The sequence below is a fragment of the Orcinus orca genome, chromosome 4 (genome assembly GCF_937001465.1).
Source record: "Orcinus orca chromosome 4, mOrcOrc1.1, whole genome shotgun sequence".
In the NCBI taxonomy this organism is placed as follows: Eukaryota; Metazoa; Chordata; class Mammalia; order Artiodactyla; family Delphinidae; genus Orcinus; species Orcinus orca.
In genome coordinates, this window is record NC_064562.1 from 19348201 (window position 1) to 19360236 (window position 12036).

Sequence of the window (12036 nt, forward strand, 5' to 3'; positions counted from 1 at the left end):
ATTACCAAGAGAAGCAGCCTTATTTGAACACCCTATGTTGAAATGACTACTTAATACAGTGACTCATAGGAGCTTTCTAGTGAAAAGCAAATGCTCAATGAAACAGATTTTGTTAGGCAATAGTGATATGCCTTTTATTGGTTGGATTCTGGTAAACACCTGACAATGAACGATCCTTTACCCGAATAGACATGTATCATGCACCACATAGTCTAACCACAAACATGTAGCTGTGAGCCTCAAATGGAAATACAAAGTTCTCATAAGATTCAAACTAGTCCTTAATTTAAATAAATAAGTATGTAAAGTTTAAGTGACTATAGTGGCTTCATGTCACTATGTATATAATGCAGAAATTGTGGGAATACATAGAAATCTATTCAAATGTAAAGCAATAAAGCACTTTCACATTATCTTGTATTTATAATACCTACTATTCATAAAAACTTATATTCCTTCAACAGTTATTTTTCTAAGAATGGCCTTTTCTATTTACCCCAGGATAATATGTAAAGTGATTGTCATAACCAAATATTTTATTTTTATATAGGTATTTTAGTCATGATTTATATATAAAACATGATAGGAAATGAAGTTCTAATCTCAATAGATGATAAAGACAAACAATTTTTACATTTCAGTTCTTTATACAAAAATATATTTCGAAAGGAAATATGCTTAACTGTGAGATTTTTAAATTTTAGATTTCATTTTGTGGCCCTGTCTATAAAGTTGACTGTCTTTTACCTGGGTTGTCTAGAAGATTTAAGCTTAAGGTTAGGATTCTAGAAAAGGGTTTAGAGAGAGATGAGGGTAGATTTAGGAACCCATTTTATGCTTAAACACGGCCATAAGTATTTTCAAGTTCATTCCAAAAAGCCCTTCACCAGCGCTTTATTCCTTCCTTTGCCAAAACATCCCCACGTGCCCCCCCAAACCACCTCATTTTAGTAGGTTTTATTCATATCAGGTTTCTCTTGCAGAAGTTTACAAGGACAGAGTTAGTTTAGTTAATGTGGCCTTAGCCATACTAGAGTATTCACTTTAGAGAAGTGTCATAATTAATTTTCTGTAGCAAAAGTGTTAAGGGCTGGAATCCCCCCTCTGAGTTTCTTCCTAGAAATGGGATTCAGAAAGCACAGGGGACTCCATCCAGCCAGTCTGGGGACTCAGACAAATGTTTCCTGTCCTAGATATAGCTAGAGGTCTATTATGATAAACTCAATTGCCTGCTAGTGTGTTAATGGTAGACAATGCTGATTCACACATAAGGAGAACCATCTAGGTTTCAGAACTGAATGTTTTAGCTAACATTATTTTGAAGTGATTGGTGGTGGTACAAGTTAAAATTTTTAAATTTAAATTCTAAAATTCAGAGTGATTTTTAAAATAATAGCATACACATGGTATAAAAAAATTCAGATGACCATACAAGACAATAAAATCCAAATTTATCTGAGTTGGCAAATCCTCACCACCCTCCCACATAAAGTGGTAAATGTGAAGACAGGCATTTAATGTTATAGGCGTGATGATAATTATGTACTGAGCAGAAAAGTATCACCACCAGTTTTCCTTGAATGCCCCTCAGTACTTCTAAATTTATAGGACGGTAGACTGGTTTAGTTTAGCTCTCAAAAAGTGAAAATTTTCTTGATTTTTCTTATTGAGTAAAAAATAAATAAAAAGAGTGAGAGACTGAAAACTACAGCCCACCTAAGTTTAATCATTAATAGTGAGCCCTTCTGTGAACTTAGTTCCTGATTTTGGAGTTTGGAATCTGACCTTTCCCCCAAAGATAACCATTATTGTTGCAGGTTCTGAGGAGGGTCACTCCTTCGCTGCCATTGGAAGAGTCCACTTCTCAGTGACTCCTAGCTGGGAACTGGATGCATTAGAGGGTAGCTAGTCAATATGATTCTTCTTGCCGTGCTTTTCCTCTGCTTCATTTCCTCATATTCAGCTTCTGTTAAAGGTAAGTTTTTGTTGCTTTCTGCTAAACTTTAATTTTAATCGTTGAGGGAGAAAAGTGTGTGTGTGTGCGTGTGTGTGTAGTGAAAGAATTCCAAATTAAGCGATCTTCAAAGCCATGTAACTTTGGAATGTTGGTGAAGGCATGACTGGGTTGGAATGAAAAGCAAATTCAAATTCCTACATAAAGAAAACAGAGGTTCCTTTTAGTTTCAGTCCCTCAGACTAGCATGCTTCTTGCTTCATTCTCTCATTCATGGTTTATTTTTAAAAGGGAGAAAAAAAGACACCAACTATTGTTACCTGCTGCTGTTGGTCACTCAATGAATGCAGCTCCTTCATTTGAATTGTAAAAGTAGATTTTAAAAAAAAAGTTCTTAAATTTCCTTCTAGTTGCCTAGCAATGTGATATCAAGAAGAATTAGACCCAATGAAAAAGGCATTTGACTTGCCAAAGGATTATGAATGAAATGGTAAAGGCTGTATTTAATTCCATTACCATTCAGAAGTGATAGGACTATCAGAGTTGGTGAATTACAGAAAATAAAACTACATGACGTAGATTTAAGAAGTAACACTTATCTTTGGAAAAATAGCATTGCTCATTATCGTTTCTATTTTAAGATAAAATTGATTAAAAAACACATGAATTGATAACTTTCAGAGCAAACATTTTGAGTAATGACTTTAAAAAGCTGTATGAAATGTATTAATACGGAATCTTGTTTTAAATCAGCTAGTTTATGCACGCCTTGAATTTCTCAATGTTGCACCTGTAGAATCATCACTTTTTAGAATCTCTTAAGAGGACTCACTGTCAAAGCCAGTTGGCCTAAGAAAAGACTTAGCATGATAGGGTCCAATTTTAATAACTGTGTACTCTTAGTAAGTGATAAAAAGTAATTCACCTGTAAACTTTTAAAAGCCTTTTGAGATAACTATGGCTTTTTTTCATAAGGTAAAGTTTGTCTCAAGATTTTTTTGCACAGAAAATTTCCACATGAGGAAAAGAGACAATCTTTGCTATTGGAGCAATAAAAGGGTGGGGGGGGGTTAAATTATTTCACCTAAGCAAATCACACTTTAGGTTCTTGAACTAAAGATAATATATATATTTTTACCAGATTCTAAAATGTTCAGTATTTAAAGATATAGTCCTTACTTGGATGAAAAGAAATTTTAATGAGAAAAAAGTAAAGGTTTGTAAATTATATCTGACAGAGAATTGCTATATAGAGAGCTTACATTTTATTATCTGTCAAATAAACTGTTGAATATTGGAAATATGAATGATTCGTACACCATGAGATCAAACCAATACCATGATTATTTTGAGAAAAATAATTGAGGTATAGTAGTTATTGTGGGCTTCTCCTTTTTCCCCCCGTCCTACAAATGAGAACATTGGATAACTTGATGTTTTCAAATACATGCGTTTTTAAAGATTTAAACACACACACACACACACACACACAGAGCAATGACATACAGGGAAATATGACTTAGAACATTAACAGATAGCTACAGTTTTTTGTGTGTAACTTCAGTGGCAAATCCAGAATTTTAGAACCTGAAGCTTATGCAATTTAGGCTCCATCTTTGAGAAAAAAATATCTACTTTTTTACAAAAATATCCTACTTTTGCAAATGTTACTGAAAAAAAGATATGGCATGTGTACACAACGCTAGGGTCCCCTTCCAAGATCTTGGAAGAAGGCTGGGTAAGTGAGGGCTCCAATGCTTAAGCACTATTAGCATCATGATATAAGCTGCTTATGCCAAATACCATGAATAAAAAGTACAGGACTTGACAGCTCTCTCTTACCCAGATGGGATAATTTTTTGTATTATAGTACCATGGTTTAATTATAGATTCCTTGCCCTTTGCAATGATTGACATTTAATAAGCGAACTACATGTGAAGAGTTTACTTTAAAATCAGGCCATTATAAATTTTGGGATGTTATGCATCACTTCAAAACTCATCTCAAATTTAGTTCTCAATGCAACTGTTTAGCAAATCCCCAGATCTGGGTGGATGTTGAGAGAGGTTGGACCATAAAGAGGATGGAGGAGGGGTTTAGAATTAGAATGGAAAAGGGTCTGTTTAGAAGAGATATGCTGATATGCTGACTGAATGTTTGGAAGACTCAGGTTTTCCCTACTTTTTCTGAATCACATTTTGTAATGGTGGGTCCATTCTCAGTGCCTTCTTTGGGTTTTCTTTATAGAGCTTTTCCTTTTGAAACCTGCCCATACACTTTCTATTTATTCTTATTACCTGAACTGTTCCTTCACTCCCAGTCTTTCTCTCAGTCCCTGGCCCTACCATGCTTTTCAGTTCATTCACAATAATCATCTTCCATATTTTCTCCCTTATCCTTCATCCTACTCGTTTACTTCCGGCCTTCTAGTCTTCTGTTGGATTCGTAAATCCCATTACCTATCTTCCTTGTCACCAACGTAGGTCTCTTCAAGCCTCACCTTTATTAACTTGTCTCTATTTTGTCTTTTTGCTTAAGTCAATGAACTATTATATTGATCTAAGTTTAATTAAAGAATATTTGAAGATATTTCTTAAAAAGTTCAAAATCAAGAGTTTTGTTCCTTTTACATGACTAAAAGTTTCACTTGAAGGGGCACCTTGAAGAGGTACTGATTCCTTTTGGGGCTAAAATTGATTTCTCGTTCAATCTACCATCAGTTCCAACTGCCATTCTGCATACTCTACAGAGCAACACCTTAAGACAGAAATTTAGTCACCAGTATAAATGGGACATGCCCCCACTGCCCAGTATTGCCAGATCTCTGAATAACAGAAACAGAAATATCAATAATTATCTAAGAGGAAAGGATAAAAGGGACAACACTTCAGCACCGTCAGCACTTATTTAAACCATTTTAGGCTTTATCTCCTGTTGAAAGAGGTAGGAAAAAGTTCTAGGAGAACAAAGCCCAGTCTTTCCTGTGCTTTATCACTTCCAAATCATAGTCAGGAACTGATATATATTGTCGCTTTTCACATTCTTTTGACCAGTCAAGTAAAAGAAAAGAAAAAAAAAAAAGAACAACATGATAGTTTGGAAAGCTTTGGAATTAAAGAGAGGCTACTTTACTGCAAAGTTTTCATAGCTGCTTTAATCAGAAGACACCTTCAGGTAGTCCACAAAACTTGAATTTTAGCATATTCCAACGTCAAATCCTGCATCATATCTGCTATGTTGGATTATATGTGGAGTCAGCTTTTTTCAGCTGCCATATACTGCTTATCTTTCAGACTTGCTGTGAGGATTAGATAAGACAACATGCATTTCCTTTTTGCCCTATGTGGAATTTGATAGGTGTCATAAAAAGAAGGCCTCTTTGACCAAAATATCTTCCTGGTCAGAAAGCCAGTGTTTGACCCTGCAGCAGTGTCCCCAGTTAACATGCAGAAGAGGTGGAGATCAGGGAGGCTAGAGGGAGTCCCAGGCTTCACCTCCTGCAAGGTTTCTCCTGACTCTGTCTGCCTTCTGTATCTCATACCTGAGGTTCTGCCTGACTTGGTGTTCGGACACAGCCTGTTTTTGTGTACACACTTGGAGACCCCCTCCTACACTTCCTTCTCCTGGCTTTTCTTGATTCCTATTAAACGCCCTATTCCCTTTCCTTGAAGGTTTGTCAGATCATGTATAACTTCACCACGCAAAACTCTCCAGTGGCTCCTCGTGTCACTCAACCAAATTCTAAATCTATGCAAATGTCCCCCCAGGTCTCCCAGCCACCCATGGGTACCTATTTGACCTCATCTCCTTCTGCTATGTCTTTCACTTAGCCAATCCCAGCCTCTTTGGCCTCCTTGCTGTTCCTCCATTACACCTGCATGAACTCTCCTCAGGGCCTTTGAACTTGTTACTCCCTCTGTGGAGGGGCGGGGGGTGGGTAGGATTGTGGGGAAGGAGGGAAGGGGGATGCTCTTTCCACAGATATCCATGTGGCTAGCCTAAAGTATTTGCCCAGAATATTACCTTCTCACAAAGCTCTCTCCCTTAACATCCCAGTTCCCTTTCCTGTTTCATTTTTCTTCATTAGCACTTCTAACATACTTTATAATTTGTTTATGTACTTGCTTTTTTAATTTTCCATCCCTTCCTCATTTAAAGGTAAACTCCACAAAGGTAGAAATTTTGTCTGCTTGTTAACTGGTATAGCCCCAGAGCCTAGAAAAGTGCCTACTACCCAGTAGGTGCTCAGTACATCCTTGTTGAATGAAAGAATGAATGAATGAATTCCTAGCTCACTCCCCAGGAATGGAAGAGTTCAACCTAAAGGTTTTATGTGTATAGTATAGGTAAGAGCATGGTCTCTAGATCCAGACAGGGTGTTAGAGGCTCTGCCACTGATTTCCTGGGTGATCTTGGGCAAATTGTATAATCTCTGTGTCCCTCGATTTCTTCATCTATAAAATCAGGCTAATAATAGTACCCACCCCATTAGGTTTCTGTGAAGATTTAATAAGTTAATGTGTATAAAACACTTAGAACAGTTTATTAGAGACAATGTATTTGACCTTTTTTTCATCTGGGCAGTAGGCGCCACAGTAGGTGATAGAGACAGTAAATAGTAAAGACTTTTCAGAGGTTTTCTAATTTCTGGCTTTCCAAGTCATTTCACTTCCTTTCTCAGCTGCCTCACTTCTGTCCTAGTCATCTCAACCTCCTTTCCTGTCCCTCTCCCATGTGCATATGTCCTGAGGGAAAAAAAAAGTATGGTTCCCTATATAGTTAACTAGGCAATGCTACCCTGTTAGCACTGAGGAAAAATGTATACTGAAGTTGTTTTTTTACTATCTTCTGTGAGCTATGGATAGAAAACATACAAAGACTTTGTATGACCATAAACTGCAAGTCATCTCTGGGAAAGACTTGATCCTACTCTTTTACATTTCTTTGGGTTAAGATAAACTGACTTGGAGAGTGTATGAACTCCTCCATATATCAATTTTTTTGGGTCATAATACTGACTTGTATACTATTTGACATTAAATTGTCCCTGCCAGATTAAAGCCTGTGCTAGGATTTTATGTAGGAAAACATCGTTTTATTCAGGAATAGCTAATTTAAATTTATATACATGTAGCCTTGAAATGTACATTCATACTAAAAGTTTACTAATTAAATTAATAGGATAAAGTACATTAGAGGGATATTTAAATACTCAAAATATCCAATGTAAGGGACTGCTTTCTAACTACTAAAATTACTTTGGCTTTGATCTCTTGTATTTAAATGATATGTTAATAACAAATGTTTTTTATTAAATTATAAAGCAATCTCTGGCTGCATCTCTACTTGAAATCATATTCATTATACCTCAGTAAAGCTGGGGTGGGGGGCAGGGAAGAAATCATATTCATATAATTTAAAGCAATACAATGATATTTCTTTAAAAAATATTCTATAGTTCAACCAGGGCAATATTTAGATAATCTGATTACTGATTAAGAATACAAACTAAGGTTTTCTGAAATGGAAGCTTATTTCTTTGTTGTGGTTTTTGTTGTTGTTCAAGCCAATAATTTCAGCAGATGGAGAAGTAGAACCATGTTTCACTTAGCAAAAATTTACTTCCATTAGCAAACATAAGCTCCCACTGTGTACCACTGTGCTAGATAGCACAGACCCTGGCCTAATGGGTGCTTTACAACTAAGACTTGACTCGTGTCACTATCTTTATGCAGGTCACACAACTGGTCTCTCATTAAATAATGACCGACTATACAAACTCACGTACTCCACTGAAGTTTTTCTTGATCGGGGCAAAGGAAACCTCCAAGACAGCGTGGGCTACCGAATTTCATCCAATGTGGATGTTATCTTACTGTGGAGGAGTCCTGATGGTGATGACGACCAACTGATCCAAATTATGGTGGGCATTTTCTACCAGAGAGATGCAAAGATTAGATGTCAGCAGTCTTTGAGAAGTGTACCATTCAACAGCACTTGTCTGTACTCTTGGTCATATAGTCATTGAATTTTTTGTCCATCACTAAAATAAGTAGAGATACAGTTTTGAAGTTTTTGCTAACCAAAAGTGATCTGATCTTTCCAAATTGTTGAAGCAGGCAAATGAAGGTGTATACAAGTGAGTAACTGAAGTATGATGTCCAGTTCTATATGTCATACTAATAGGCACATTAAACTAGAATCCATTTGAAGTGTTCTGAAACTAAGGAGTCTAGAATCCATGTTATGTGTAAAGCAATCGAGACCACTCTAACTGAAGGAGATAAATTGTGACCTTCCAATTTTTCTGAGTTCCTTGATCCAACAGGTAAAATTACCAATGAGGGAGTAAACCTATTCTGCATTCTTCTTGAGGACAGAACGAGGTGCTCCCCTGAATGGCAGTGTTTGGTCAGTTATGATCCTTTAGATTTAATTGTTGACAAAGAGATTCAAATTATATGGCCTCGGGCTTCCCTGGTGGCGCAGTGGTTGAGAGTCCGCCTGCCGATGCACGGGACATGGGTTCGTGCCCCGGTCCGGGAAGATCTCACATGCCACGGAGCGAGCCATGGCCGCTGAGCCCGTGCGCCCGGAGCCTGTGCTCCGCAGTGGGAGAGGCCACAGCAGTAAGAGGCCCACGTACTGCAAAAAAAAAAAAAATTATATGGCCTCTGGGGCCTGTTCCTGTTTCAATATATGGTGAGTCCACATTTGCTTTTCAAGGACCTAAAGGCAATAGTTTCTCTAGTATAGTCAGTTCTCCTTCTACAAGTCAGTGTGAAACAGGTACACAGGACCAAGATTTGCTTCATTGTCACTGATAAGTAGTTACTGATATACTTTATAATGAGGTGTTACTGCAATACATTTATCAAGTGATCTTTGCTTCTTTGGTTGTCTCTAATAGCTGTGTGTGTTTTCCAAGTTGGATCAAAATTTTATCGTCCACCTCACTAAGCCATTTCTCAATAGAACAGTATTTTGCAGAAAACATTCTGTACCTCTTTGTTCAGTAATCAGACTGTTCATTTTAATTTTGTATGTACAAATAAAGTACAGTGGGGCAGGGCTCCTTTCAAACAAATGGTACAGAAAGTGAAGAGAGCAGGCAGACAGCAGCAGTTCAAAATAAATGAAGAGAGTGACAATGACATAAAAGAGCTATCTTCTAGCCACAATTATTGTAGACTTGAAGTCACAGATTTCTTTTTTTTTTAATTTCTAAAAACTTTTATTGGAGTATAGTTGATTTACAATGTTGTATTAGTTTCAGGTGTACAGCAAAGTGAATCAGTTATACATATACATATATCCACTCTTTTAAAAAAATTTTTTTCCCATATAGGCCATTACAGAGTATTAGGTAGAGTTGAAGTCACAGATTTCCTTGATGTCAGTATTTTTACCTAATTCAAAAATCTAATTTTTAATACCTTCTCCATTCTTTTAAAGTTGATAATTAGGTCCTATGAATCATGAATTGAGAATGACAGAAGAAATTATGGCCAACCCTGTTTATTGCTTTACCATTTTATTTTCTAGGAGACTCTGATGGAAACAGACATAGGAAGTTTTTCTAATAGGTTTCTTTCCATGATTCCAGATAAAAGATGTAAACGTCGAAAATGTGAATCAACAGAGAGGAGAGAAGAGCATTTTCAAGGGAAAAAAGCCATCCCAAATCATAAGAAAGGAAAACTTGGAAGCTCTACAAAGACCTGTGCTCCTTCATCTAGTCCATGGAAAGGTAAAAGTGATTCTTGGAGTTTCACATTGTTTTTTCCAACTTCATATTTTTCTCTCCTTCAGTAGATATTATTTTAGGTGATCATGGTGTTGCTACTTTTATGGAAAATGGAATTTTTCAAGAACTAATAAACAGAAGTTGCAAATTAAATGTTTCAGAAGTAAATCAAGGCATTGGATTCACTTATATTTCCTAGCCATTTATGTTCCCTATTTTTATGAAAAATCTTTATATAGGAAGCATATGTTTATTGGTAAGAGGCATAATTAAAAGGTACATTCCTTATTAAATTAGGAAGAATTCAAAAGATATTGTAACACAATAGGTCATCAGAGATGATTGGATAAATTCAGGAAAGTAGAAAATTATGAGAATGAAATGATCTAACTTAGATAAGTGATATTAACTTGTCATAAGAAATCAATAAGTGGATTAAGTACAAAATTGAAGCTTTTGAAGGGGTATGGCATTACTAAGATAGAGTTGATTCTTTAGAAAAGCATTTAGATTATTTTATAGCTACGACTGAAAAGCATTTTATATGTTAAAGTAATGAATGAACGCTATAATATACATTGGAAATTTGCTCTGAAAATTCTGTAACTGTGCATTTCTTACGGTTTGAGTCTAGTCTATTAAAATGGTCTTACTATGTTTGGAATTGAAAAGAAACTTTGATCTGTGAATGATCAAGTATTACATATGTGGGTTTATGAAAAGTACAGATGTTATACTGACATGTATAAAAACATATTAGTATAAGATGAAAGCTTACTTTTAGGAACTAAAGTAGAAAAACAGAAAGGGATCATTATAGTTAAAACTACAAATCTCTAAAATTTCTCTAGATCCAAAATTTCTAGATTCAAACTAAAAGTGAAAACAAATACTTTAAAATATAAATTTCAGACATGAAATATTTTGCTATGCATGATGCTCATTTTTAATAAAGTACTAAAAAGGGACTCACAAGAAGGATTATTATATCATCACTCTCCTGTAACCAAACATGAATCACCATTTCAAGAATCCTTCTCTTCCTTCTCCACTTGTGAAAATACTTACCATGCTTCAGGCTTTGCTTGCAGACCCTTTCTTTTACAAAGTTCCCACCCTTCTAGCCAGCTGGAAATAACCAACCCTCTTCAGAACCCTCTTAGCACTTTATAGCTCACTCATGCCCCTCATTACTTTCCTTTTGGTCATTTGTGTTCATTGCTAGATTATGGGTCTTGGTGGAGAAAATTGCTGTTCCTCTTGATATTCCAGCCCTTCTACTCCCTTCCTCCCCAAAGCACCCAGAACCAAGCCTTGCACTGACCAACTTGGTGTTCTGAAAGCCTTTCCCAAACCCCATACTCCCCTGAGCTTATTTCTATCCAAGCATTTATCACAGTGTATTGTAATTCTCTCTTTACTTGTCTGCCATCCACATTCAGAGTAAGCTTCTCCTGGGTGGCAGTTGTGTCTTTATCTTGTATATTCAGCACCTTGTTCATAGTGGGAACTCAATAAATGTTCGTAAATTAAAGGAATGAACAAATAAGGTTATATGGGGCTAAAATGAGTCAGACTTTGAGGAAGTCTGTGCCTATTGTTTGCTTAATAAAAGCTAAAACATACTTAGTGCTTAATGCCTGCACTGACTGAAGGCATTACATGAATTCTCTCTTTTTCCTCATGACAGCCCTAGGAAGCAGGTGCTACTTTTTGGTCCTCTTGTAATAGATGAGGAAACCAAAGTTAAGAGAAGTAAAGAAACTTGCCTAAGGTCACACAACTGGCAAGTGGTGGAGCTGGGATTTAAAACAGGTTTCTGTGCTGGAAACCTCTATATTTTACTGTCTTTTCGAGCTGGAATGTACTTGGGGAAAAAAAAATGTCTGGCTGCCTTGTAGTCTTCTTTTTATTCTTCACTGTATCTATTAACTCACTTGATTTTCATATGGCACAACTATATTAACAACATGAAATACTGTTATTTTCATCTCTGGCCTTCCAATGTGGCAAGATGCTTGATTTATAAACTATTAATTGCATTTATAATCTTAACGACAAACCAATTATTTTATAGCCCCTTGGGTAGCGGTTGAGTACAAAGTCTTTTGTTACACATACAAAAGCACTCAGTGCCCTCCCTGTTCAAAGGCTGGGATGGAGCTGCCACATCATTATTTCAGTGACTCCAACATGCCATTTCTACAGGAGCTATTACTTGTGATGATTTACTGTAGCTACAGGTCAAAGTACATTGTGATATCTTTCAATTACACAATAAAGTACTTGTTGGAAAAAACATGACCCTGGAGACTACGAAGCCACCTGGACTCT

The 12036-nt window shown here is 36.3% G+C and overlaps 1 protein-coding gene across 1 annotated transcript in view; it reads left to right on the forward strand.

The window, feature by feature from the left end:
• The window catches only part of MTTP (microsomal triglyceride transfer protein), a 54802-nt gene that overhangs the window by 7189 nt on the left and 35577 nt on the right, over positions 1–12036 (forward strand). Inside the window, exons 3-5 of the mRNA XM_033401728.2 lie at positions 1818–1975; positions 7691–7878; positions 9562–9705. Of these exons, the coding sequence (XP_033257619.1) occupies positions 1915–1975; positions 7691–7878; positions 9562–9705 (393 nt within the window). The 5' untranslated portion in view covers positions 1818–1914. The remainder of the gene's footprint in view (positions 1–1817; positions 1976–7690; positions 7879–9561; positions 9706–12036) is intronic.